The following is a 27907-nucleotide window of genomic DNA, read 5'->3' as shown; positions in this document are numbered from 1 at the left end:
CCTACCACGCCTACCACCCCCACCCCCGACCCCGAGCTGCAGGAGAAAGAACAGCCAACGAGTGCTTCACGTCCACCACGCAGACTCAGCCTCCGTTTTATTGTAGAAAACCATTGCCCAAACACAAAATTTTAACACACGCACGTCCACACACACACAGGTAAGGTTCTGTTCCTTCTTCGGTTGCAGAAAATAAATACGCCCACGTGGTCCGCACACCTGTCTAGAAAAGTCATTCCGGATCGCACAGGATAATCAGTCCTTTTGGCTTCTCCTCTGCTGTTTTATGGGATTCACTTTTCTAAGCACTTCGGAGGGGGAAAAAAAAAACTGCTTGTGAGCTTAAAAATCTTATTCCAAGTGCTATTATTATTATTATTATTTTTTTTTAGCAAACTAAAAACTACCCGGTCATAACTTACTTATTTAAGAGGAAAATCAAGGTGTTTTTTTTTTTTTTCTTTTATACAAAGATTGCCTGCAAAACTCATAAGTACCCAAGCTGACATGAAAGGCTGCTCTATGTTGGTGGGAATCCCGGAGCGGGCGCGGGGCGGGGCGGCTCCCGCCCCGGAAGTGCAGCTCCGGGCTGCCTTTCCGGCGCGGCCCGGCAGGCGCGGAGGCAGGCCGCTCAGCCGCTCAGTCGTCCAGGCCGATGTTTCTGAAAAGGTAGGACATGGACTCGCCGTTGTGGATGCGGCGGATGGCTTCCGACAGGATCAGGCTGATGTCCACCGTCTTAATCTTGGGGCACTGCAGCTTCTGGATCTCGTGGGGGATCGTGTTGGTCACCACCACCTGGCGGTCAAGAGAGGGCAGCGGGCGTGAGATCCCCCGAACACGCGAGACGCCCCCCGCCTCCCCCAAGCACCATGAGGCCGCCTGCGCTGCTCGGCCTGGGATCTGATGACCTCACACCCACGGGGACACCTGAGCCGAAACGGAGGGGCCGAGGACACCCTCTGAAGGCAGCCGTGGCGCTGGCTGTGCGACTCTGAGCAGGCCCGTGTGCGTCCCTGCGATCGGCTACGTGGCTCCCGTGACTTACACACTCAGTAAAGCTCCTGCTTGAAAAAGTGGCACCTGGGCGGGCGCATGGCACAGCAGTGCAATTGCTGCATGGGACCCCCCACCCCGCCCCGTCCCGACTCGGTGCCGGGACAGCCCCTGCTCCTCTGCAACTGCCTACGGTGGCACCTGCTTCCCGTAACTAAGGGGTGGGCACCTTACCTCATCAATGGCCGACTCCTCGATCAGCCGGGGGGCGTCGGACGACAACAAGCCGTGCGTGGCCATCACGAAGATCTTGTAGGCGCCTCTTTCTTTCAGGGTCTCTGCGGCAGCAAGAAAACTGTCAACGTCATCGATGATGTCATCCTGTCAATCACAGGTGGAGCACAGGGCACGTGAGCGCCTTTGCATGGACCAGTTAGACACCCGGCCCAGGACCAGCTCCCAGGCAGCCCTCCGGGGTTTCCCGCGGCCCCTCTGCATTGCACCTGCCACGGACAGGGCTGCAGGCCCCCACCCCTCAGCCTCCCTGGGTAGAACACTGCTTCCACCTCCACACCTGGTGGGCCAGGACGGCAGCCTCACAATGCAGGAGGCTCCAGAAATGTTTGTGGAATTTTTTTTTCTAAACATACAGAACCGGTGCTGTGATGTAGCGGGTTAAAGCCACCACCTACAGTACCGGCATCCCATATGGGCCCTGGTTCCAGTCCCAGCTGCTCCACTTCTGATCCAGCTATGGCCTGGGAAAGCAGTGGAAGATGGCCCAAACCCTTGGGCCCCTGCACCCACGTGAGAGACCCGGAAGAAACTCCTGGCTCCTGGCTTCGGACTGGCGCAGCTCCAGCCAATGCAGCCAACTGGGGAGTGAACCAGCGGATGGAAGACCTCTCTCTCTCCTTCTCTCTCTCTAGCTGTTGTGGCCATCTGGGGAGTGAACCAGCAGATGGGAGCCCTCTCTCTCTGCCTCTGCCTCTGTAACTCTGCCTTTCAAATAAATAAATAAATCTTCACACACACACACACACATATATACACACACAGAAAATGCATAAGAAGCCGCTTTCGCCCTGGGTAATGGGACCATGGGTAGCTCTCTCTCTCTTCCCTTCCTCTATTTTTCCTCATTTTCCAAATTTTCTGCACTGAGCCTGAGCACGTGGGGACCACGCTTTGTGTGCATGTTCTCACAACAGGAAAATCTACTGCTTTTAATAATAAGACTTGCAGGCCAGTGTGTCCCATCCTGTAGCCCGGCTGTAAGCAGGCACGTACTTCTCTTGCTTACATACGTGAGTTCTGACTGCTCATATGTACATCGATATTACCATGGTCAAAACTGGGGCTGGGCACTGGGTACGGTGTGAAGACGCTGGGGAGGCCATCCGTGGCAAGGCCCTCCTCCCTCACGCCAAAACCCACATGTGAACGCCCACACCAGTTTTACGTGTAACACCAGAAACCTGGGAAGAACACCGACGTCCGTCCCTGCAGCATCTGCCCACACGGGCCACCACTCAGCCATAAAAAGGGATAAACCACACACACCTAAACCAGCCTGCCGGCTCTCAGGGGCTCGTGCTAGGTGACACAGCTGCGCACACGGGCAGGGGCCGGGGCGGGGAGGCGGTGGGCACCACACAGCCCAGAGGAAGTGTCCAGGGCACCCACGTGTGTGTTCCATTCTGTTCTGCCCTGGCTTTAAGGCGTGTGAACGGGGAGCGTGTTCTCAACGAGTCATTATCAAGTTTGTACCCTCCCGTTCTCACAGAACAGTTCCCCAGGTTATGACAAGCAGTTGTACAATGTGTTAACTGGTTTTAAGGGGATCCCAGTAAGTTCGTGGGAAAATGAGATTTAAAAATAAGCTTTATTTTGGTGCAAAAAAGTTCTGAACCTCATGCCTTTTTTTCACAATATACCTCTTCCGTGAACTCTTTGAAGACACATCAAATGCATGGATTTCAAATTTTTGCACCAGGGACGGCACTGTGCATCGGTTCGAGTCCCAGCTGCTCCCGTTCGGATCTAGCTCCCTGCTAATGCACCTGGGAAAGCAGTGGAAGATGGTCTAAGTGCTTGGGCCCCTGCACCCAGGTGGCAGATCTGGATGGAGTTCCAGGCTCCTGGCTTCAACCTGGCCCAGCTCTGGCTGCTGCAGCCATTTGGGGAGTGAAGCATTGGATAGAAGACCTCTCTCTCTTTCTCTCTCTCTCTCTCTCTCTGTAACTCTGTCTTTCAAATAAATAAAAAAATAAATTTTTTTTCAAAATTGTAAATTCTAAGATTAATTCAAATTCATGGAAAATGGAATTAAAAGCGGTATTTACTTTGGTGCAGAAATTATTTTAAGAAGATGTATTTGAAAGGCAGAATCATTGAGACAGCCACGCACTGCTCAGAGCCCTTCTGTATGACACAGGTGAGCAGTCAGTCAACAGAACAACAAAGGCCAGATTAGCAACAGTGAGAGGTCCACTCACCACAATGATGGCGATCCTTCCGCCCACGTCACCAACCACCGTGATCGGGGGCTTCTCCTTAGGAATCAACACTGGTGGGAATAAAACATATACCCCCCAAAGGTTCTATATGAAAAAGCACGACACAGCTTTAAGAAGGTAAGGTCTCCTGATAACCCCCACCCCCAACACACACACACACACAAACCAGGAATAGGAGGGAACGCCCTCAACCTGATGAAGCCCCCCAGCCCAAGCCCCTGGCTCAGATCGGGAACCTCGTTGTACACCACCCCCTCGCTGTGCTGGCCACGGGTTCCGTGCAAGAAAAAGACATAAAAGAAAGCAGCAATCGCTCTCTGTCCAGCAGAAGACCTATCCTCCATGTAGCTAGTCCCAAACCATCCGCCAACACGTGAATCCCCCAAGCTGCAGGGGGCTGGCCTGACCGAGATGCAGGGGCGTCTACACAGCAGCAACGAACGACCTGAACAGGAAACTCACGCAGCACTTCCCTACAAAAGGACAGCATACCTGGGAAAACGCTTAGGCCATGAGGTAAAGAACTCCTTTAAACCACAAAACACAGCTGAAGAAAATTTTAAAAAAGATTCTTGGTGCTGGTGCTGTGGCATAGCGGGTAAAGCCGCCACCCGCAATGCTGGCATCCCTTAAGGGTGCCGGTTCGAATCCCGGCTGCTCTACTTCCAATCCAGCTCTCTGCTATGGCCTGGGAAAGCAGTAGAGGATGGTCCAAGCCATTGGGCCCCTGCACCCACGTGGGAGACCTGGAAGAAGCTCCTGGCTCCTGGCTTCAGATTGGTGCAGCTCCAGCCGTTGTGGCCATCTGGGTAGAGAACCAGTGGATGGAAGACTCCCCCTCCCCCCCCTGACTCTCATTCTCTTTCTGGGTAACTCTGACTTTCAAATAAATAAATCTTAAAAAAAAAAAGAGTGTTACACCCAGAACAAGCAACAGGTTGGAGAAAGTACATTGGCCTCCATCAAAACGAAAACCTTCTGTGTGCCCAGAAACACCGTCGCGAGAGTGAGAAGCCAAGTTCCAGAAGGGCAGGAATCTTTACATGTCAGGGATGCAAAACACACAAAGAACTCCTCTGCCTTAATCATTAAAAAGCGGGCCGAGGATCGGGACAGCCACTTCTCCAAAGACCTACAGCCCGCAGGCACGGGAGAGGACGCTGGTGCCGTCAGTCATCAGGAGAGCGCCAATGAAAACCTCAGCGAGAGGCGAGCGCCCACCCACCGGACGGCGGCGGGAAGAGCACGGGAAGCCAGAGGGGGTGTGAACACCGGCGGGTGTGGACAGCACGAAGCGCTGGGAGAGCGCCTCTGCATCCCCGGGCTGAAGTTCAAACGGCCCTGACCGCACACTGCGCATCACGACCAGGGGCGGCCGTCCCGCCGGGGTTCTCGGCCGGGGCCATGGCAGCAACTCCTCGCCAGCCTCCAGGAGGTGGAGCACGCCCGCCCCGGGCCTGGCCCGCCCACCCCGGCACTGGTTTGATTTTTGCAGGCTCACGGCTGGAGAGAAATTCGCCTCGGAAAGAATCCCGCGTGGGTTTCCCTGAACCTGGGTAGAGGGCGGTCAGGGGAGGCTGGACTCAGCCTCGAGTGGATGCTGGGGCTAAGTTAGGACCAAACTGGAGGTAAAGACGGAGCGAGGGCCGGCGCTGTGGCGTGGCGGGCAAAGCCACCGCCTGCGAGGTGGGCATCCCATGTGGGCGCCGGTTCCCGTGCCAGCTGCTCCACTTCCGACCCAGCTCCCTGCTATGGCCTGGGAGAGGCAGCGGGAGGTGGTCCGCGTGCTTGGACCCCTGCCACCGTGTGGGAGACCCGGATGGCGCTCCTGGCCTTGGCCTGGCCTAGCCCTGGCTGTTGCAGCCATTTGGGGAGTGAATCAGCAGATGGAAGACCTTTCTCTTTCCCTCTATAACCCTTTAAAATTAATTAATTAATTTTTTTTTTTTTGACAGGCAGAGTGGACAGTGAGAGAGGGACAGAGAGAAAGGTCTTCCTTTTGCCGTTGGTTCACCCTCCAATGGCTGCCGCGGTAGGCACGCTGCGGCTGGCGCACCACACTGATCCGAAGGCAGGAGCCAGGTGCTTCTCCTGGTCTCCCATGGGGTGCAGGGCCCAAGCACTTGGGCCATCCTCCACTGCACTCCCTGGCCACAGCAGAGAAAAATTAATTAATTAAATTTAAAAAAAAAGACTCGGCGCCATTGGGATGGTGCGAAGGTGCTCTCAGCGTGAGACGATGTGAACTGGGGGCACGGGGAGCAGAGGGTGTGATGACCTGCATGGTCCTGTCTCGCCAGATCCACACTGAACTCACTGCGGGCCGTTAGAGGGGTCCCCTGGGAGGGGCTCAGCCCTGGCAGGAGAGGCCTTCCACCCTTCCACCCTCTGGCACCCCAGGGTGCGGCAACAAGGTGCCGACTGCATGGCCAGTGCTGACCCAACAGCATTCACCCCTGCCCTGCGGGCCGCGGAGGTCTCTCCAGGGTACCGCACTAAAGACAGCACCGCACCGGGCCCAGAAGCGCTCTCGGGTGGCGCTAAACAGCGCGGCAGGTGCACCGCCCGGTAGCTCGCTGAGTCCCTGGGGTGCCCGGCGCATGCGCAGTGTGCACAGCCGGCTCCACAGCCCACCAGCACAGGCGCAAACCCTGCATTCGGCCAGGAAAGGGGTTAGCCGGGTTTTTAACCAACTGAAAAAAAGCCGAGTGAAAAGCGGAATGCACACTTTTTGGTAAAAGCCCAGGGCGGAGCGGCCCGTAAGTGGGAGGAAGGGGACCTAGAGGCGCCCGCGCACTCACTGGGGATCTCCAGGCTGGGGTGGATGGCGGCCGCGCTCCGGACCATGGGCGGCGAGTGCCGGCCGTCCACCAGGTCCGACTCGGCGTCCTGCGCTTCTCCGTGGATCACCGCGATTCCCAGGCGCAGCCGCTCCGCGAAGGACTGTGCCCTGGGGGAAGCAGCACACCGTCAGGAACCCCGCCTGCGCCTGCATGTGTCCATGCACCTGCGGGGTGCAGCTTAGGCTTAGCTTGACGACACATCCTGCGGCTGATTCCAGGGTGTCCGTCTCCCCAGGCAAGCTGCTGTGGGCATTCCCGTGCGGACCTCGGCGTGGGCACCTGCTTTCTCGTCCCCCCGGGGGTGAGTAGCTAGGGGTGGGACGGCCAGATCGCATGCAGGCTTCTGCTGAAGTGTCAGAAACAGCCGTTGGGCGTGACGCTGCCGTGAGCACGGCGTGAGCGCTCGGGCCACTGCACGGTCACTCCCTGTGCGCGCCGAGTCCCTCTAATACAACCGCTCTAAAGGTGCGCCCTGGGTGCACTGTGGACTTCCCTAGCGACAGGGGACACTGGACACCTGTCCTCGTGCTTGTTAGCCACCCACATCTACTCTGACATAAGGGCATACCTACTGCTGATTTTTGAAACGGGCTGATTGTGACGTTGAGTGGCCTCCCTTTTCACTCTCTTCATGTCTCTCTTGAAGAGCATCTTTTAATTTAAAAAAGTTATTTACTTGAAAGGCAGAGAGAGAGAGAGATCTCCTATCCGCTGGTTCACTTCTGAAATGCCCACAACAGTAGGGGGTGAGCCAGGCCAAAGCCCTGACCTAGGCATTCACTTTGGGCCTCCTGTGTCAATGGCCCACCCGCCCGAGTCATCACCTGCCGTGTCATGTCACAGCGGGAAGCTGATCAGGAACAGAGCTAGGACTCGAACCCGGGCACTTGGATAGGGAACACAGGAGACCCATCCCACACGGCATCTTAACTGCTACACCCGATGCCTGGCCGGCATCTTTGAATTCTGAGGAAGTATGATTTCTCAATCTTGTCTCTCCCGGCGGCCCGTCAGAAACCCTCACTTAACCCGAAAGCCACCGACGTTCTCCGCTGTAAGTCTGATCATTTTAGGTTGCAGATGTAGGTCTGTGATTCGTTCTGATTTTTCTTTGCATGATGTGTGATATGGTTCTCAATTCATTATTTTGCACTGGAACAGCCACTCGCCCCAGCACTGCTGGTTAACGATTATCCCTCTCCACTGAGCTGCCTTTGCACCTTTACTCAAAATCGGTTTTCCAGATGAGTGTGGGTCTCTCTGCACTGCCTGATTTTCTGTCTCCATCCTACGACCACATTTTCCTAACTGGATTCAGGCGATGTTGTAGCACAAACTCCGTTCCTCTGTTTCCAAGCTGTCTGGGGGCTGTTCCAGGTTCTTTGCGTTTCCGTGTGGTTTTTAGAATTCGTTTGTCCATCCCTACTGAGGGAACCTGTTGACGTTGTGCCTGTGGTGGTGCCAGTCCCACGGATCACATGGAGAGCAAGGCCTCCTGAACAGCACTGACGGTCTCTACCCCTGAACACAGACCCTCTCTGTATCCAGCTGGAGTCTTTAACTTCTCTTAGCAATGTTTTGTAGCTTTCAATGCAGAGATCCTAAATATTTTCCTTAGACTTTGCCAACAAGGAAATTTTACAAACAACAGAAAAAAAAGTAGATAAAATGAACTGCATCAAAATTAAAAAAAAAAAAAAAAACTTTTATGCATCAAGGGACACTACCACCAAAGTGAAGTCACCTGCGATGCTGGCATCTCTAACAGAACGCTGGTTCAAGTCCCGGCTGCTCCACTTCGGAATGAACGCCCTGCTGATGCACCTGGGAGAGCCGCAGAGGATGGCCCGAGTGCCTGGGGCCCTGCCACCCATGTGGGAGACCAGAATGGAGTTCCTGGTTCCTGGCTTTGGCTTGGCCTTGCCATTGCAAGCCATTTGGGAAGTGAACCAACAGAAGGAAGATAGCTCGCTCTCTCTCTCTCTCTCTCTCGCTGCTTTTCAAATAGATAAAATCATTTTAAAAGATGTAAATATAGTTACTATATGACCCAACAATTCCAGTCCCAGGCACACACCCATCATCCGTGAAAACATGCCCGTACGGAAAGTTACACAATGTGCATAGCAGCACTGTTCGCAACAGCCAAAAGGGAACGACACACAAACACCCTCAGCAGACAGATAACTGTAGAGCAGCGAATGTGGAATATTACTCAGCCATGAAAAGGAGTGCTTGACCGACACAAGCTTTAATACGGGTGACCTTTGGAAACCCTGAAAGGAGCCATTTATACGAAATACCCGAATAGACAAATCCACAAAGAAGGCAAAGAGAGGCTGCCAGGAGCCAGGGGGAGACAGGGAGCGACTGCTTCACAGGGATGCTTGTTCCTGAGACAATGAAAAAGACTGGAACGCAGAGGCAGGTGGTGTTCCTACGACGCTGTGACTGCGCTACGATGCCAGTGAAAATTATGATTTCTACCCTATGTAATTTTAACTTTCATTTGTTAAAAAGCATATAAATCAGAAAAAATAAATTGCTCAACTAAAAGTCATTGAGCCTTGGAACAAGTGTTTGGAAATGTTTTCTGATGGGGCTGGGTGTTGTGGTGTGGAGGGTTAAGCCATGACTTGGGACACTTGCATCCCACATTAGAGCACCGGTTCGAGTCCCAGCTCCTCCACTTCCAATCCACTTCCCTATTAATGTACCGGGGAAGCGGCAGACAAGTCCTTGTGCCCCTGCCATCCACATGGGAGACCCAGCTGGAGTTCCTGGCTCCTGGCTTCAGTCCGGCCCAGACCTGGCTGTTGCGGCCATTTGGGGAGTAAATCAGTGGACAGAAAATCTCTCTCTCTCTTTCATTTTGCTTTTCAAATAAATGAATAATTTTTTTCCCAAAAAAGCTGTTTAAAACATAGACATTTTCCCAAAATGAGTCAAGGTACCCTACAACTTAATCAAAGGACACAAGAAACCCAAGGGCACAGCTCTCTGAAAGACATGGGGGTGGACAGAGGCCTGGCTACACCCCAGAGGCCACCTGATTTATTTAATACACCACACGCACGCACTGTTGGTCCTAATTTATAACTGCAAACAGCCGTCCGACTTCTACACCCAACAGCTCACAAGGTGCACACTCCGTGGTTCCTCCATGTTCATGGCCCGGCCCGGGACCAGGTCAGAGCTCAGCAGTGACCCAGTGAACACAGGTCCACATGGGAACATCACCTTACAGGGCACAGAGGAGAGAGAGCCTCTCCCCCTACCCAGAAAACACTGCCTATGGAACCCTCACAGTCAAACTCAACCCCACACCCTGCACAGCGGGCCACGGCCACCCAGGTCACGCCAGGCCACGCCCCACCATGGGACCCTGTGGAACAGATCCACGTGGGCCGGGGGCCCCCACCTACCTCTTGGCCGAGGCTGGAGACTTGGCCACGATGACAGCGTTCCTGTAATCCGGGATCTGTGACAGACAGAAGGCTGAGGGTCACTGCGCGTCTCCGAGAGGCCGTTCCGACAACCAACACCAAGAGAGACAGTCCATAGACTCAAAAGTGCCATCTCATTTACTTGCAAGTTTTTGCAACAAAAGGAGAAGTTCAAAGTAAAGCTTTGTTTGGGAAAATGAAGAGATGCCTGCCTCGGAAAAAAATATTACTAGCGCGTTCAGCCATACGGATCTCTTTTAAGAAAAAAGTATAGGACAAGAGCAGGGGATGAGCCAGCAGAACGGTCACCGTCACCGTCACTGAGGCTAGGAGTCCCCTCGTGAGCCCCACGCACAGGGACCCTCACGGTACCAGGACGATCCCCAGCCAACCTGAATCCAAATTAATTGTCAAATCCCCAATCAACACAGTCCAAACAGAAGACAACAGATCGGTCACAGTGTGTCAAAGACACCAACGCCTTTTTTTTTTAGATTATTTTTTTTTTTTTGACAGGCAGAGTTAGTGAGAGAGAGAGACAGAGAGGAGAAAGGTCTTCCTTCCGTTGGTTCACCCCCCAATGGCCGCCGCGGCCGGCGCACCGTGCTGATCCGAAGGCAGGAGCCAGGTGCTTCTCCTGGTCTCCCATGCGGGTGCAGGGCCCAAGCACCTGGGCCATCCTCCACTGCCTCCCCGGGCCACAGCAGAGAGCTGGACTGGAAGAGGAGCAACTGGGACAGAATCCGATGCCCCGGCCGGGACTAGAACCCGGAGTGCCGGTGCCGCAAGGTGGAGGATTAGTCTAGTGAGCTACGGCGCCGGCCGACACCAACTCCTTAAAGAACAATACACCCAGCGCTGTTTTTAAAGATATTAAGAGTGAAACAGAATCACCATATGACCAAGTAGCTCTAATCCTAGGGATATACACAAGAGAAGTGAAAATACATGTCTGCCTGGAAACTTGGACATGAATGTTCCCTGCACCCAAGTGATAAACGGGCCAGTGTCACGGCACGGCTGGGTAACCCGCCACCTATGAGCACCGATTCGAGTCCCAGCTGCTCCACTTCCGATCCAGCTCCCTACTACGCACCTGGGAAAGCAGCAGAAGATAACACAAGTGCTTGGCCCCTACCATCCATATAGGAGACCCAGATGGAATTCTAGGCTCCTGGCTTCGGCCTGGCCCAGACCTGGATGTTGCAGGCATCTGGGGAGTGAACCAATGGACTGAAGATAGATCTCTCTCTCTCCCAGAACTCTGCCTTTCAAATAAATAAAATCTTTTTGCTTAAAGATTCATTTATTTATTTGAGAGACAGAGTTAGAGAGAAGGAAAGACAGAGAGAGAGAGTTCTTCTATCTGCTGATTCACTCCCCAAATGGCTGCAACAGCTGGAACTGGGCCGATCTGAAGCCAGGACCCTGGAACTCCATCAGGGTCTCCCATGTGGGAGCAGGGGCCCAAGCACTTGGGCCATCTTCCACTGCTTTCCCAGGCGCATTAGCAGAGAGCGGGATCAGAAGTGGGGCAGCCGGGACTCGAACCAGCATCCACATAAGATGCCAGCACCTCAGGTGGAGGTCCAACCTACCACGCCACAGCACCAGCCCCCAAATAAATAAAATCTTAAAAAATAATAATAATAAACAAACTCTGGTACACAACACATACAATTCCAATCAGGGACATTATGCAGACATAAAAAGGAGTTGAGTGGGGGCCGGCGCTGTGGTGCAGCAGGTTAAAGCCCTTGCCTGAAGCACCGGCATCCCATATGGGCACCGGTTCGAGACCCGACTGCTCCTCTTCCAGTCCAGCTCTCTGCTATGGCCTGGGAAAGCAGTGGAAGATGGCCCAAGTCCTTGGGCCCCTGCATCTGCATGGGAGACCCAGAAGAAGCTCCTGGCTCCTGGCTTTAGATCGGCGCAGATCCGGCCGTTGCGGCCATGTGTGGAGTGAACCAGCAGATGGAAGACCCCTCTCAATATCTCTACCTCTCTCTATAACTCTGTCTTTCAAATAAATAAAATAAATCTTAAAAAAAAAAAAAAAGAAAAGAAAAAGGAGTTACTAATCCATGTCTCTCCATCTCTCTCTGTAACTCTGCCTTTCAAATGAATAAATAAATAAACCTTTAGAAAGAAAGATGTTTCTTTTGATGCAAAACATCTTTTGAAATCCACAGTGTTTTCAGAATATGCATTTTCTACAAACTTTTTGAGGACCCCTCCGACCCAGAGGAGCTAAAACTCCATAGAAGGTGGCTGGCGCTGCGGCTCAATAGGCTAATCCTCTGCCTTGCGGCGCCGACACACCAGGTTCTAGTCCCGGTTGGGGTGCCGGATTCTGTCCTGGTTGCCCCTCTTCCAGGCCAGCTCTCTGCTGTGGCCCGGGAGTGCAGTGGAGGATGGCCCAAGTGCTTGGGCCCTGCACCCCATGGGAGACCAGAAGAAGCACCTGGCTCCTGGCTTCGGATCAGCACGGTGCGCCGGCTGCGGCGGCCACTGGGGGGTGAACCAACGGCAAAAAGGAAGACCTTTCTCTCTCTCTCTCTCTCACTGTCCACTCTGCCTATCAAAAAAAAAAAAAAAAACAAAAACAAAAAACTCCATAAAAAGGAGACGGAGGGACAGAAGGAAGGAGACTCACACGGGCGGTTTCCTTGGGCCGGAGGAGTGGGGGAAGGACCAGCCCACATGAGCAGATGTGAGTTAGTGGGGGGGGCTGGGATCACAGGTGCTGACCACCCAGATAGCTGGACGGAGCGGCAGGGTGGAGAGAGGGGCTTAGAAAGGCCAGGGCCACACTGGGACCAGTGACCAGTGAGTTGCTCCTTAGCGACTATGGCTAATCCAATCACGCTTTAATCCTATCAGGGCCAGCCCAGCGACACGAAAAGAAGACACACGTTAATCAGAACGGTTTCCCACTCACCTCCTCCTGAATGTACTGCAGCAGGAAGGGAGAGGCTCGTAAATTATCCACGGGGATGTTGAAGAAGCCCTGGATCTCCTTCTGGTGCAGATCCATAGTGATGAGGTGCGTGAGGCCTTTGAAACAGAGCAGACACAAGCACCGGGCCCTTTATAGCAGGTGGCGCCGCGGGAAATAAGTTCTGTTCTGAAACAAAACCCTGCACTGTGACCCGAGAGCGAGGGAGAAACGGCTCTCCCAGCCCCGCCCCCAGCACCTGTCCTAGCTCGGACTGTGCTAACACTGCCAGGTCCCCGATCTTCCCACCGGTTTAAAGCCACCACACAGTGAAGGTGACGGCAGCACACGGCTGCGGTGAACGCGGCTCGGCCACAACGCAGGACGCCGTCCTGTCACCCGCGGCGACATGGATGGTGGGCCTGGGGGACGTCACGTGGGAGTCTTTTTTTTTTTTTAAACACAGAATGGTGATTATTTAACTGGGAGAGGTAGGGTGGACACACACACACACACACAAATAGAGAAGCTTCGAGAACAATCCCCGTCCATAGGGTGAGACCGGGTCCCTGCAGGAGCAAGGGTTTCTGCCCCTCCTAACAACTTTAAGGGAACTGTAAATTGTCATTTAATGCAATTTTCCTTTTTAAAAAGAAAGGTGCCAGTGTTGTGGCACGGTGGGTCAAGCCACCACTTGCAATGCCAGCTATGCCATCGCTGAGTGCGGGTTCGAGTCCCGGCTGCTCTGCTTCAGACCCAGCTCCCTGCTAATGCACAGGAGGTGGCCCAGGTGTTTGAGCCCCTGCCACCCACAGAGGAGACCCAGATGGAGCTCCTGGCTCCTGGTTTCAGAGTGACTCAGCCCCGGTTATTGCGATCATTTGGGGAGTGAACCAGTGGATGGAAGATCTCTTTCTTTTTCTCTCCCCTTCTTTCTCTGTCATTTGTCTTTCAAATAAATAAAATAGAAGTAAAAAAAATACACCTCATGAGCTTGATATTTAAATACTGCATATATTTGTTTTATATATATATAATATATACAAATACTAATTCATTGAAAATGAAGTTTCGGGGCTGTTTTCTCGCCACAAACTGGCTGTCTGTAGAAGCTGCGAGCACTCTCTCTGGTCAGCGTTCTCATTTAGCCAAGACAACACTGAAACAGTCTAAGAGGGGCAGGCATTTGGAATAGCGGTCAAGGTCCCAACCAAGATCCTCGCAGCCCGTATCAGAGCATCGGGGCTTGACACCAGCTCCACTCCCGACTCCCACTCCCTGCTAATGTGCAGCCTGGGAGGCGGCAGTCAGGCTTCAAACACTTTGGTCCCCTGCCACGCACATGGGAGACCTGGCTGTGTCCTGGCCCAGCCCTGGCCATTACAGGCGTTTGGAGACTGAACCAGCAGATGGAAGATCTCTTAGTCTGTCTCTCTACCTTTCACACAAATTAACTAAATATATATTTATATTTTTTTTTATTTTATTTGAAAGGTAGACCTACAGAGAAGGAAAGAGAGAGATCTTCCATCCACTGGTTTACTCCCCAAATGGCCACAACAGCCAGGGCTGGGCCAGACTGAAGCCAGGAGCCAGGAACTTCCTCCAGGTCTCCCACGCAAGTGCAAAGCCCAAGCACGTGGGCCATCTTCCACTGTCTTCCCAGGCCATTAGCAGGGAGAGGGGTCAGAAGCAGAGCAGCCAGGACTCAAACCAGAACCCATATAGGATGCTGGCTTCCCAGGTGGTGGCTTAACCAGCTACGACACAGTGCCAGCCCCAAGAAAGCTTTTTTTTATTTATTTTTTTTTCCACATTTCCAGGGTACCAACGAAGCTCGCGGGCTGCTCACCGGCTTTGCACATCATGGAGGCCAGCAGCTTGGAGACGATGGAGCCCCGCTTCCTCATCTTGCACTGCTTGCTGTAGGGGAAGTAGGGGAGCACGCCGGTGATGCTCTTGGCACAGGACGTCTTGCATGCGTACACCATGATCAGCAGCTCCATGATGGTGGTGTTCACGTCCCTGCGGCCACCACACAGAGAAAGCCCACAAGGGGCACAGAAGCTTGGCAACGTGTCCCCCTCCCTTCGGGTGCCAGCAATGCCTCTGCAGGGTGCCACCCGCACCCCTAACCCGGGCTCCAGGCACAAGGCACAACAAAGAGATCCTCAGTCCTTCTCCACCCCCAGGGGGGCCTCGGGGTGCACCCCACATTCCTGCTCGGTCAACAACCCTGCTTTCTTTTTCATGGGGGCGGGGAAGAGATTTCCAAGCCCCTGCACCACATCCATCTGCTCCCAGTCATCAGTCAGACGGGAACTGTGCATGCCAAAGTCACCCTAAAATTAACCCCTCCGGGGCCGGCGGTGTAGCAAGTAAAGCCTCCACTTGTGACGCCAGTGTCCCGGCTGCTCCACTTCCTATTCAGCTCCCTGCTAATAATGCATGCCTGGGAAAGCAGCAGAAGATGGCCCAAGTGCTTGGACCCCTGCACCCACCGCACCCATGTGGGAGACCTGGATGGGGCTCCTGGCTCCTGGCTTAGGTCTGATCTGGCCCCCATTCTTGCGGCCCTTTGGGGAGTGAACCCATGGATGGAAGACATTTGTCTCTTTCTCTCTCTCTCTCTCCCTTTCAAATAAAATGAAAATAAATAAAACTAAAGAAGCAAAACTCACAGCCAGGTCCCTAGCACCCCCTTTCCCCTCTGCGGCACAAATTGAGAGCTGCCTCTATCCACTCTCTAACTCATCCCATCTCAGCCCCTCCCAGACACATTCCGATGACGCTCTTGTCCCGAGGACCCCGTAACCTGTCACCAAGGTCATCGGTGGCCTCGGCAAGGCTAACTCCACCTGCTGATTCCAGGACACAGCTGCTCAGCCCTGCTGCTCCCTCCTGGGACGCCCCCTGCCCGAACACGTTCACTGGTCTTCGCATCCTGCCACCCCTCATTCCTGGGGCTTCTCACCCAACTCCAGCGCCTGGGCTCAACACCTGCCTCTGGCTCCTGACTCCAGCTTCCTGCCAACGGAAAGGCTGTGCTGATGGTCAAATGGCTGGGTCCCTGCCGGAGACCCGGGCTGAGTTCCTGGCTCCCAGCTTCGGCCTGACCCAGCCCCTGATATTGTGGGCATTTGGGGAGTGAACCAGCAGATGGCGCTCTCCCTGTCTGCGTCTATCAATAAATAAATGACCATGAATAACATAGGGAAAGAAAGGGAAGGGCTTGTAAATGGGAAAGATTACCAAGGTCGCCCTTCGGAAATCCAAATTCTAAGCCCAGCAGGGCCTCCGAGGCCTGCTTCTGCCCTGGTAATCCAGCCAGCATCTAGGCATTGATCAGAAGGAACTGCACCTGTCTCTGGGACGCCCTGGAGCCACACTTCCCCAGCCTGGGACAGACAGCAGCGACAGAGGCCGAGGACGTTCAGTGCCCCAGCGCCCAGCTGGCTGAGGACCCAGACTGTCACGGCAAAAGGCCAGCCACACCCTCCCCGCGTCATGGGGTGCAGCGACAGGTCCCCTGCCACTTCCCTTCTCAGCAGAGGCAGGGTGCTGTGACCTCAACCCGATGAACCAAAGACCAGGACAGACATGTCAGAACTCGGGTGGAAGCATGCATGCTCTCAGGCTAAACTCCCTGAAGTTCTGTTCTTCTTCCCCTTCTTTGGTTATCACACACGCACACGCACACACACACACACAAATCTAGCACGCACCAATCTTCAGACCTGCTATGCTAACACATGATTTCTAGGCTTATTAAAAAAATCACTGATTGCAGAAACTTCCAGAAGGCGGGCTCTCTGTGCTCACCCTCCCTCGCCAGGCTTAGCCTGACTGACTGACAGGTGCACACAGCGTCCCTGCACCCAGATGACTTCTTGGGACCGCAGCACCCACAGGCCAGCGTCCCGTCAGACTAGCCTTCTCTGTTTCCAGCTCCCTTCATTTATGCACCATACCCTTTAAGTGGTGACGATTCTAAATGACCTGCACTGCGAGTTCAGGAACCCCGAGGAAGGAAACTTCTCTCCCCCAGCCACCGATGGTCAGGGGCCTCCATGGGTCCCAGCACCCCCTCCGAGTCTCCACTGCAGGAACCAGGGGCTTCCCTACACCAGGGGGACCTGGAAGAGTCAGCAGTTGGCTAGAGTGGAGATGCACCAACCCCGAGAACGTCACGGCTCTTCCTGGGCAGACAGCTCTTAGCCGCCTGAGCACTCGGGCCCCACATGGCCAGAGGACAGCACCTCTGTTGACAGCTACTCACTTGGACACGGTCTGGATGATGAACACATCCTTCCCTCTCACAGATTCCTGGATTTGTACTCTTGTTTCTGATAGGGAAAGAGAAAAAAAAAAAAGAGGAAAGAAGGAAAAGACATGGTTCACATTTTTAAAAAGACACGAAGGATTTGCATCATCCCCCAATGCCATAAAACACGCAACTGGACTGCCTGCCACACGCGCCAACAGACGACAGATGCAGTAGTAACGACACTACGGATCACCCCTACGAGGGAATGACACTCTGACTTGCATCAGCTTCTCACCCTCACCCATAAGCAGCGTGTGCTGCAGCATTCAAAGCACTGCATCTTTATGAGAATGTATACACTCAGGCACGGGAGCAGCATCAACTGAAGAACTGATGGGGGCCGGCGCTGTGGCGTAGCAGGTAAAGCTGCCGCCTGCAGCGCCAGCATCCCATGTGGGCGCCAGTTTGAGTCCCGGCTGCTCCACTTCTGATCCAGCTCCCTGCAAATGTGCCTGGGAAAGCAGCAGAAGATGGCCCACGTGCTTGGGCCCCTGCACCTGTGTGGGAGACCTGGAAGAAGCTCCTGGCTCCTGGCTTCAGATTGGCCCAGCTCTGGCTTCGTGGCCGTTTGGGGAGGGAACCATTGGATGGAAGACTTCTTTCTCACTCTGCCTCTGCCTCTCTCTTTAACTGTCTTTCAAATAAATAAAATAAATCTTAAAAAGAAAGAAGAACCTTGTGAGGCCAACTGGGGACATTTGCATCTAGCCTGGTGTTAGGGGACGAGGTATCGTAGCTGCGCAGGAGAAAGAACGGACTCTCAGGAGACACAGTGTCAGCATGTAGAGTCTCCAGCTTCCTTTCGAATGGTCCCACATATGGATTCTCAGGGTAAGGCGCTAAGTGTTGAGCCAAGGTACAAGGCACTCTGGTACGATTCTTTCAACTCTCTTGTATGTTTGAACATTCCAAGAAAATTTGGGGAAAAAAAATATAAAACAAAAGCGGAATGCATGTTTACAAAAGGATGTGACAGGGTGTTAAGAAAGTGGGCTTTGGGGCCGGCGCCATGGCTCACTTGGTTAATCCTCTGCCTGCGGTGCCAGCATCCCATATGGACACTGGGTTCTAGTCCCAGTTGCTCCTCTTCCAGTCCAGCTCTCTGCTGTGGCCTGGGAGGGCAGTGGAGGATGGCCCAAGTGCTTGGACCCTGCACCTGCATGGGAGACCAGGAGAAAGCACCTGGCTCCTGGCTTTGGATTGGCGCAGCGCTGGCCGTTGCGGCCATTTGGGGAGTGAACCAACGGAAAGGAAGACCTTTCTCTTTCTCTCTCTCTCTCTTTCACTGTCTAACTCTGTCAAAAAAAAAAAAAAAAAAAAAAAGAGAAGTGGGCTCTAGCGGCCAGGAGATGAGGTCAATCTCGACCTGGTTTCCTGTGGGCCCTCGTACTTTTCAAACTGGGTCTGGTACGGGAGAGGCCTCCCCATGGGAAACATCTGGGACCGTGCTTTGGCTGTCAAGTTGTTCAGGGTCTGCAACATCTACATAGACGTCACTAGCTGAGCACCCTGAATCCAAAAACCCAAAACCTGAGCTTTCTGAGCACTGATCTGACTCCAAAACGTTTGGTATTTTTTGTTGTTGTTAACACAGCTGGATTCCAGATGTTCAGTTAGGGATGCTCCAGCTGCAACATCAGGGACCTACGCGTGTCAGTCTGTCCCACAAGACACCAAGCATTTTCCTAGCCTTCGCTCACACACTGGGGAGGGGCCTTCTCGTCCTGAGTAGTGCGCCACTGTGCCCCCACCCCTGCTCCAAGCTCCCCAGACCAGGCAAAGGACAGCATCCTACGTCCCTTGGAGGCGAGGCGTTCTCCTAACCACCCCCACAGTTTCTTCCATCATACGTTTTCCCTATGGAAGCCATAGTGGGTCTTGAAGAGGAGGCGGTAGCAGAGTTAAACGGGGAACAGCAAACCTGTGCGTGTATGTGTGTGTGCATGTATGTGTGTGTTTAAGATTTATGTGACAGGCTGAGACACACAGAAGGAGTAAGTGCCCATATACTGGTCAGCTGGTGACTTAGGCCACCGTCACTGCCTCCCATGCTGGGTATGGGCAGGAAGCTGGGGTCAGGAGCTTCCAGCGCCACGTGTAGAACCCCGGCATCCAATACGGGACACTGGCATCGTAACCACTAGGCCAAGCACCTGCCTGCCCCAAACTCATGTCTTCGTTATCAAAGCCACCTGTAAGCTGTACAATATTTAAATTGACAAAATTGGAGCCAGTGTTGTAGCACAGCGGGTTAAGCCACTGCCTGTGAGCCAGCATCCCACATAAGCAACTATCTGAGTCCTGGCTGCTCCCCTTCCAATCCAGCTCCCTGCTAATGCGTCTGAGAAAGCAGTGGAAGATATGGTCCAAGTGCCTGGGGCCCTGCCACCCAGGTCGGAGACCCAGATGGAGCTCCTGGCTTCAACCTGGCGCAGCCTTGGCTGTTGCAGGCATTTGGGGAGAGAACCAGGGGATGCAAGATTCTCTCTCTCTCTGTCTATAATTCTGCCTTTTGATTAAATAAAATAAACAAATAAATGGACAAAATCCTATAGTGGAAAAGGAAAGAGATAAGTATTGAATATAACGAGCACAAACGAGGTGCTGAGAATCACTATGCACACAAATCAGCCCAAGCAATCCTCACCGCAGCCGTTCCCATGTACAACTTAGAGAGGTCACATCACCTGCCAGGGACGAGGTGCAGGGCTCTCAAGCCCCTGCAAGCTGTCCAAAGCTCCTGCTAGAGCAATTTTAAATATCATTTCTAAAGAAATTACGACTAAACGACTCATGTATTTTACCATCTGGGATGCTTACAGAATGACATAGATCAAGTAGCAAAAAGTATTTGCTAACAAGACTTCATCGAATCCACGGCAGGGGAAAAGAACTCCTGACACCAAGGCCGTGGGGGCACGCGCCTTAGGTGGCGACAAGCGAGCTGCCAGTGGGTGGGTCCACGTTTTCAGTCCGCGGACCGGCTGGCTGGTGGACTCAGGTCGTTCAGATTGAATGTGGAGCTCAAGTCCCAAGAAGTGATTGGCACCAGGGGTTATGAATCCAGCTGGTATCCGTGAGACCACCCTTCATCAGCCCGGACCACAGCAGAGGGGGACAAGCTGAGCCCAGGCATCCCACGCGCGCGCGGCGGCTCACCTCGGTTCGGCTCCTGGTAGACCTGCACCTTGCCCATCTCCACTCCCAGCCGCCTGGAGGAGAGAAAGAGGGAGAAGCTGAAAAGGTAACAGAATGGACCCCATTGCTATACTGCTGATAGGTGACTCCCAAATGGATAAAAGTAGAAGAAGACGCAGTTGTTCGTTTTATGAAATGTGGAGTCAGTGTTATGTGGCGTGTCAGGCCAGTGCCTGGTACCCCGATACCCACCCCATCCACGCCCTGCCTCGCCAGCCAACCTCCCATGCCCGCTGCCTCCAGCCTACCTTGCTGGCTCACACCCGCGCCTCCTCCTACACACCACAGGGCCTTTGGACCTCTCTGCCTGGAGGGCTGTGCCCCAGGCCTGTGCTTGGTCAGGCTGCTCCATCCACACAACCCCAACCCGGCCACCACACTGCCGTCTTTGCAGTATTCCTTTCTTTCTCCTCTCCCGGAATTATCTCGTGGCTTCTGCTGGCTTGCTTTCTTGTCTGGCTCCCATACTAAAAGGCAAATCTGGCTTGCTCACAGCTAACTCCCAAAGGCTAGTACACAGTTGGGGTCTAACACTTGCCCAATAAATATCTAAAATTCCCCCTGACCTATAAACTATGTCCTACCTAACACAAGCCCTCAATCAGTGTCTGCTGCATCAATTCGGGAGGAGGTACAGCAGGTTGCAAATGGTTCACAGCTGACACAAATTGCCTAGACATCGCCTCCTTCGGTTCCAACAATTACTGCTAACCTGATGCTCACATTCAAGGCATCACCCGCGAACAGAGCGGATCGGGGGACACTTCTAACTCACTCGGCGATTTTCTTGGAGAGCTCCATGCACGACGCGTTCGAATTCGCTGAAAACAATACCAGCCCTCCTTTGGTGATGTTCATCTTGGTGTCCAATTCAGGTGTCGCCACACAAAACATCAACCCTTCTTGGTTTTCCAATTCTCAGAGCCTGGACGGTTACAACACACACACACACACACACAGAGAAACACACATTAAGAGCTGCCGTGCACTATGGGATACAACGTGAACAGACAGTATGCTTTCACAGCAGGTGACTTTAGCCGAAGGAAAGTCAGTTGGCACCACAATGGCGTCTTGGATGGCTCCCAGCTCTGTGTGTGGACAAACAGAAAGTGCGCGTGGATGTGAGGGCTCAGTCCAGGGCAGCAGACATACGCTATCACACGATCCGCTTTCCAGAACCCCTGGGAATAAGTGATACAACTTACAAGAAAGGCGGAGCTGAGGACCTCAGGGTTTTACTGTGTGCTGTTGAAAGGCAATTATGGGCAACCTCCTTTTAGTCTCTGACAACAAAATTCCTCCTGGATTAACACACAGAAAAATGGCAGGGCCATTAGCAAGGACACAAACCGGTAGAGCCTCCAACAAAGAATAAATTGACTCATCTATGCCCCAGCTTTTCCTAGGAAGCCTGCTGACCGTGCATCCTCCCCCGGTCTCCCGGATGCTCTGAGTCCAGGCCTATAACTGGCCTTGTCATCTGCAGTGTCCCCCAGCTGGACCCCAAGGTTGTCCAGCTAACAGCCCCCCCCCCCCCCCCCCCCGGAGAAGCAAAGTGAGCGGGCCCAGATGACAGACAGCAGGGCACAGATATAAAGGACTCTGGCCTGGAGGACGTCAGAGCCGAGGTCCTCAGCCACACTACCCCGGGCTGGACCGGATGGAAGAGCAGCACCCGTGCAGGCTGTGGGGTTGGGGGAGTCTTCCCAGCACGTCCACCCCACCTCCCCCGCTGCATGCTCACTGGGGATGGCTCCGGGGAGGCTGGTGCATGTTAGAAATGGGTTGGGGGCTGGCACAGTGGCATAGCAGGTAAAGCTGCCTCCTGCAGTGCCAGTATCCTATATGGATGCCAGTTCGAATCCCAGCTACTCCACTTCTGATTCACTCTGATTCTGCTGTGGCCTGGGAAAGCAGTAGAAGATGGCCCAAAGCCTTGGGCCCCTGTACCCACATGGGAAACCCGGAAGAAACTCCAGGCTCCTGGCTTTGGATTGTCCCAACTCCAACCATTGCGGCCATTTGGGGAGTGAACCAGCGGATGAAAGATCCTCTCTGTCTCTCCCTCTGCCTCTCTGTAACTCTGCCTTTCAAATAAATAAATAAATCTTAAAAAATTTTTGAAAAAAGAATAGAAACAAGTTGACACAGAGCTGGCTGTGTTTACTACCCTTACATTTTAACTATGCAGATAAGATGCAAACCTGAAACACGATATGAAGATCAAACTCCTCAGCCCACCCAGGCTGCCCCCCCCCCCACCTCCCTAGCAGCAGAGGTCCCGGTGAGTTGGGTGTGGGCACGGGGAGTTCTGGCCAACTTCCCTGAGCATGCTCTCACACAGGCAGGCCAAGAAAAATACATCCTGAAAAGATACACAGTGTTTCCAAAGCAGTACAGTACCTACAAATCCATTCAGCATTGGCTTTTAGTCAAACAGGATCATTTGACCAGGCAGACCTAGTTTGTAATTCCTAACTGCTGCCTGTCTTCCAGTGCGGCTAGGCCACTTTTAGCCAGATCGCCAGGCCCGGCCAGGCCTCCCTGTGCATGTGTGCAGTGGAACCCCAAGGGTCACAGGCAGCACAGCACACACAGTGCCACCAGCAAGTGCAGTGAGCCCGCTTCCCACACAAGGCCTCTCAGGAGGCATTCCAGCTAGGCCCACCCAGGATTCCAGAATGGGAAATAGAGCATGAGATGCAATTGGCCTTAAGCCTATGAATCACAAACAGAAAAGCAGCCACAGCTGACCAAGGCCCCGGAGACCCAGGGGGACCACTGGTGCCTACCACAGCAAGTGGCTTTTGGAACAGGGATGAGCAAACCCCGGCCCCAGGTCAAATCAGGTCCCTCCAATGCACAAACACAAGCAGGTTTACAAAACACAAGCAGGCTCACTTGTTTACAAATGTCTCTGGATGAGACTCACTGAGGTCGACCAGCTGGGATAAATGCAAGAAACGGGCCAGCCTTGTGGCGCAGCGGGTTAAGCCTCCATCCTGGCTACTTCTACTCTGATCCAGCTCTCTCTGCTCATGTGCTGGGAAGGCAGTGGAGGACGGCCCAGGTGCCTGAGCCCCTGCCACCCATGTGGGAGACCGATAGTGTTCCAGGCTCCTGGCTTCAGCCTGGCTCAGCCCTGACTATTGTTGGCATTTGGGGAGTGAAGCAATGAATGTTAGATCTTTCTCTCTGTCTCTCCACCTTTCAAATAAATAAATCAATGTTAGAAAATAAAAACAACACATTTAATCAATCGCAAGCATTGGAAGAGGCCTGAGGTGTCTCCTTACTCCATCACTCAACCCATACACACTTGGGCACAGCAGGGCCAGGTGCAAGACAGGAAACAGAAGCAAATCTAATTCTCTCCTTGTCACAAATACAGGCTTCCGGGTCAACTCACGAATGCAGCTCTCTCATTTTGCCTTGGCTGACTGCCAGGCCTCAACCACACCAACGCCAGCAGTGCAGGCGGACCCCTCAGGGCTACTGCAAAACCTCCACAAAGCACTTCACACCCAGCTAGTGCCTTAGTGATTGACCAAGTTCAAGGACAGCAGGAGGGGTGGGGGTGGGGGGAGCATCTTCTTCTGACCCTTAACCTTCAATAAGCTCCAAAGAGTTCAGCACCATCGGGGAACACTGAGGAGCCTCTAACTCTGGCCACAGAAGCCCACCTGCAGGGTTCCTGCCAAGGAGCCACACCCCAGGACCCCAGGCCCCCTTACAGCCCAGGGCCTGATGCCCGTGCTCCAAAGACACCCCCCACCCACTTAGAACCCCCGCAGGTTCCTCCTGCAGCCTCCACCCCACGGGCTCTCGTCCTAACCTGGAAGACAGACCCCAGCTCCTTTTCCATAAGGCAGTCCCCAACCCATCCTGGGGGCTCTCCAGCCCTCATCCGGCCCCAGGCTGACCGAGGGTGCTGAAGTTCCGGGCCTCGGGCCTCGGGCCTCGTTAATCCAGCTCTAACCGCTACACCTGCAGGATGTCAGATTTCTAACAGGTGTGAAATCACCTTCCCAAGAGGACCGGGACTGCAGAGCCCAGGAATGGAAACACAGGCTCATCCGGTAAACTTCAACAAATGCCGCAGGCTAACTTTACAGCAGATCATTCTGGGTGGCCAGTGAACCCACTGGCCCTCGGCAGAACAAAGGTTCCCCACCCCCACCACCCAAAGCCTGACATTGGGCAACAATGGACTTGGCCTCAGCGACCTCCTGAACTTGCCCAGGGCCCCAGCCTACACAACTTCCCCACGAGTCTGGCTAAAAAGCTCCGCCCACAGGAATTTATGCTCTGGGCAACATTCTTTTTCTCTCTCTTTTTTTTTTTAACAGTCTAGAACAGCACCCAGCACGCGGTAGAGGCCCAACAAACGTATACTAAATAAAGTCTGACCTCACCAAGCTGCAGTAATTAACAGATGGAACCACAGTTCTTTGCAGACTAGAAGGTATCAGAAAGAATAAAAGATTATTATTTCTATTAGTGATATACCATGCTACAAGAAAATGTGCTTTTTTTTTTTACTGGCAATATCGAGGAGAATTTTGAACAGCAAAATCTAGGGGCTGGCATTGCGGTACAGTGGGTAAAGACACTGCCTGTGACACTGGCATCCCATATAAGCACCAGTTTAAGTCCCAGTTGCTCCACTTCTGATCCAGTTCCCTGCTAAATAGGCCTGGAAAAGCAGCAGATGATGGCCCAAAGCGCTTGGGTCCGTGCTACCCATGTGGGAGACCCGGATGGAGTTCCAGGCTCCTGGCTTCAGCCTGACCCAGCCCCCGGCCATCCCAGCCATTTGGGGAGTGAACCAACGGATGAAAGATCTCTCTCTGTCCCTCTTTGTGTGACTCCGCCTTTCAAATAAATAAATCCTTTTTAAAAGAAAGGGCAGGCCGGCGCCGTGGCTTAACAGGCTAATCCTCCGCCTTGCGGCGCCGGCACACTGGGTTCTAGTCCCGGTCGGGGCGCCGGATTCGGTCCCGGTTGCCCCTCTTAAAGGCCAGCTCTCTGCTATGGCCCGGGAAGGCAGTGGAGGATGGCCCAAGTGCTTGGGCCCTGCAGACCAGGAGAAGCACCTGGCTCCTGGCTTCGGATCAGCAAGATGCGCCGGCCGCAGCGGCCATTGGAGGGTGAACCAACGGCAAAAAGGAAGACCTTTCTCTCTGACTCTCTCTCTCTCACTATCCACTCTGCCTGTCAAAAAATAAAATAAAAGGAAGGGCAAAATCTCAATCACTTCCCCACTCCTCTTGTGACTGCTGAGGTCACCTCTCTTAAGGTACATGCTCAACATTTTCCAAGGGCTCTGACCCCTTATGACGACCAGTGAGGAAGGTACTAGAATGACACCGGGTTTTAGTCGCAGGAAACTAAGGCTTGCAGAGGACAGGGACTCCCAGCGGCAGGCACAGCTGTCTGAGCCCGATCTGCGCACAGTCAGCTTCTACCAGGAGGCTGTCCACTCTGCCACAGAACAGGACCTGCCGCCCTGCCACATTCCGCACGGGGTGCGAAGCCTCGGACAACCAGCCAGCTGCTGTCAACACGCCTCGTGTGGACACCTGCTATCCAGGGCCGAAGAAAGGACAGAGAACTCTGCTGCTGCATTTTCATTTCCACTTCTGGGAATGCACCGTGAGCCAGAAAAAGCGATCTGCTCAGTAGTGCTGGGTGCATGACTCGTTTTCAAGATCCGGGTAAAGATCCCATCATGAATCAAGTAATAAAGTCTCAGGATCTACACCGAATATAAAACACGCTCAACACTATGAACAGTGCCTGCGAGTGAAGGGCCCAGAACTGCCTTCCTCAAATCACAGCTGGGAAAAAATCAGTACCAAGAGGGGCCAGCGACAGCATCCCATATGGGTGCCGGTTCTAGTCCCGGCTGCTCCACTTCTGATCCAGTTCTCTGCTATGGCCTGGGAAAGCTAGTGGAAGATGGCCCAAGTTCTTAGGCCCCTGCACCCACGTGGGAGACCCAGAAGAAGCTCCGGCCGTTGTGGCCATTTGGGGAGTGAACCAGCAGATGGAGGACCTCTCTCTCTGCCTCTGCCTCGCAAATAAATTTTAAAAAACGGTACCAAGAGCAAGACAGAAAGAGATGCCTTCGTGGGGCTCAGCCATGCAGGTGAATTTTTTTTTTTTTTTGTAAATTTTTAAACACTAGAAATCACATTTCCTCATGCCCTGAACAGCTCCAGTCTATATTTGCATGTTCCCTGCAAAAACTAAAAACTCAAATTGTGTCCATTTTAGAAGAAAGGGGAACAAAAAAAAGTCTTATCAATGTAATACCTTGGGGCAAAACCTCTTGAAGCAGAACAACACCTAAAAATCACATCAGCCTTCCGTGGGTAAGGGACAGCCGGGCGGCCAGGCAAATTCAAATCAGCGGTCAGGCCAGCGATGGGAGGCGCCCGGAGCAGCTGGGTTTGGGCACTGCTGGCCGAGCTGCTAGCTGCAGGGCCGTAATGAGGGCTGCACGGAGGGGGCGGGGAGCCTCAGGGCCACGCGCAGGCCCGGGCCTCGCCGACCCCCGCGCGGAGACCGGGGAGGGAGGGAGAGGCCCGGGCTGGCGGCGCGAGGCGGGGGTCCCCGCCCCCTCCGAGGCGCCCCCACAAGCCGCCGCCCCCGGGCCGCGATCCGGCCGCCGTTCGGCACCGCGGGGCTCCCCGCCCTGTGCACCTGCGCCCCGCAACGCCGGAGCCCGCCGGTCCGCGCCGCCCCTCGCCGCTGGCTCCCGCCCGCCTACCTGGCCCTGACCCCAGCCCCGGCCCCGCCGCAGCCTCCGCTGCCGAAGGAAGAAAGCGCCGAGTCTGCAAGGCGACGTTTCTGGGAGCAAAATGGCGACCCCATGCGCAGGAGCGGCGACCGAGGCGACTGCGAGGCAGGTGGGAGGGGCAGGGGGCGGGGCCGGGCGGGGGGGCGGGGCTGGGGCGGGGCCTAGCTAGAGGGCGGGGCGTGGGTGTGGCCCGCCCGACGGGGCGGCTGGGGATGGGCCCTGGCGGCATGGGGGCGGGGCCGGGGCGGGGCCTTGGTAGGTGGAGTCTAGTCAGCAGAGAGGCGGGGCCTCTTTGGACCCCCGGAAAGCAAGACGCAGAGCCATGACTAGGAGCGTGGGCTGAGCTTGGGTTTTGGAATGACTGCTATCCGGGTTCCAGTCTTTACCGGCCTGTAACCGTGGGCAAGTCACTTCCCCTCTTTTCTGGAAAGACATGGTGACAGCAGCCATCTCACAGGGTTGCCACGCGTGGTCAATGACATGGCACCACCAGGCTCCTGGCACAGTTCCAGGCAGACTGTGCCCAGTGACTGTGTTTGTACGATTTATGTTGTGTGATTGGCTTCCTTCATTGTAAAGAAACCGATGCTTTCGGGATCCATTGCTTTGGGGGAACCAGAATTAAAAGATGTTTGGATGTAAAAAAATTTAAAGATTGATTGATTGATTGATTTGAAAAACGGAGATACAGAGAAAAGGAGAGAGAGATATCTTCCATCTCCCATCCCCTGCTTCCCTCTCCAAACGGCTACAACAGCTGAGACTGGGCCAGGCCAAAGGCAGGAACTGGGAGCTTCTTCCAGCTCTCCCACAGAGGTGCAAGGGCCCAATC

The 27907-nt window shown here is 54.0% G+C and overlaps 1 protein-coding gene across 5 annotated transcripts; it reads right to left on the bottom strand.

The window, feature by feature from the left end:
* Positions 1–69: 69 nt before the first annotated feature.
* Positions 70–27174, bottom strand: LOC133776836 (phosphoribosyl pyrophosphate synthase-associated protein 2). 5 transcript variants are annotated; one of them, XM_062216094.1, is made up of 13 exons: positions 27046–27174; positions 26589–26771; positions 21476–21571; positions 21043–21192; positions 20229–20281; positions 17022–17088; positions 14595–14767; positions 12746–12861; positions 9784–9839; positions 6317–6465; positions 3495–3565; positions 1231–1377; positions 70–798 (listed from the first exon to the last, which is right to left on the bottom strand). In XM_062216094.1, the coding sequence occupies exons 4-13, from the start codon at positions 21159–21161 to the stop codon at positions 640–642; spliced, it is 1110 nt and encodes a 369-aa protein (XP_062072078.1). In that variant the 5' UTR covers positions 21162–21192; positions 21476–21571; positions 26589–26771; positions 27046–27174; the 3' UTR covers positions 70–639. The 5 variants fall into 5 exon arrangements, with proteins under 5 accessions (XP_062072078.1, XP_062072077.1, XP_062072080.1 ...); XM_062216093.1 differs by lacking the exon at positions 26589–26771; XM_062216096.1 differs by lacking the exons at positions 26589–26771; positions 27046–27174 and adding an exon at positions 24106–24293.
* Positions 27175–27907: the final 733 nt, after the last annotated feature.

Source organism: Lepus europaeus, chromosome 18, assembly GCF_033115175.1.
Source record: "Lepus europaeus isolate LE1 chromosome 18, mLepTim1.pri, whole genome shotgun sequence".
Taxonomy (NCBI): Eukaryota; Metazoa; Chordata; class Mammalia; order Lagomorpha; family Leporidae; genus Lepus; species Lepus europaeus.
The sequence above is the reverse complement of the archived record's forward strand: the minus strand, read 5'-3'. Positions and strand labels throughout refer to the sequence as shown.

Coding starts and splice junctions, on each gene's coding strand:
- LOC133776836 (XM_062216094.1), bottom strand. CDS start 21,161: ATGTTTTGTGTGGCGACACCTGAATTGGACACCAAGATGAACATCACC. Junction 1,378..3,494: donor GAAGGATCGCCATCATTGTG/GTGAGTGGACCT, acceptor TGTGATTGACAG/GATGACATCATCGATGACGT. Junction 799..1,230: donor AGGAGTCGGCCATTGATGAG/GTAAGGTGCCCA, acceptor CTTGACCGCCAG/GTGGTGGTGACCAACACGAT.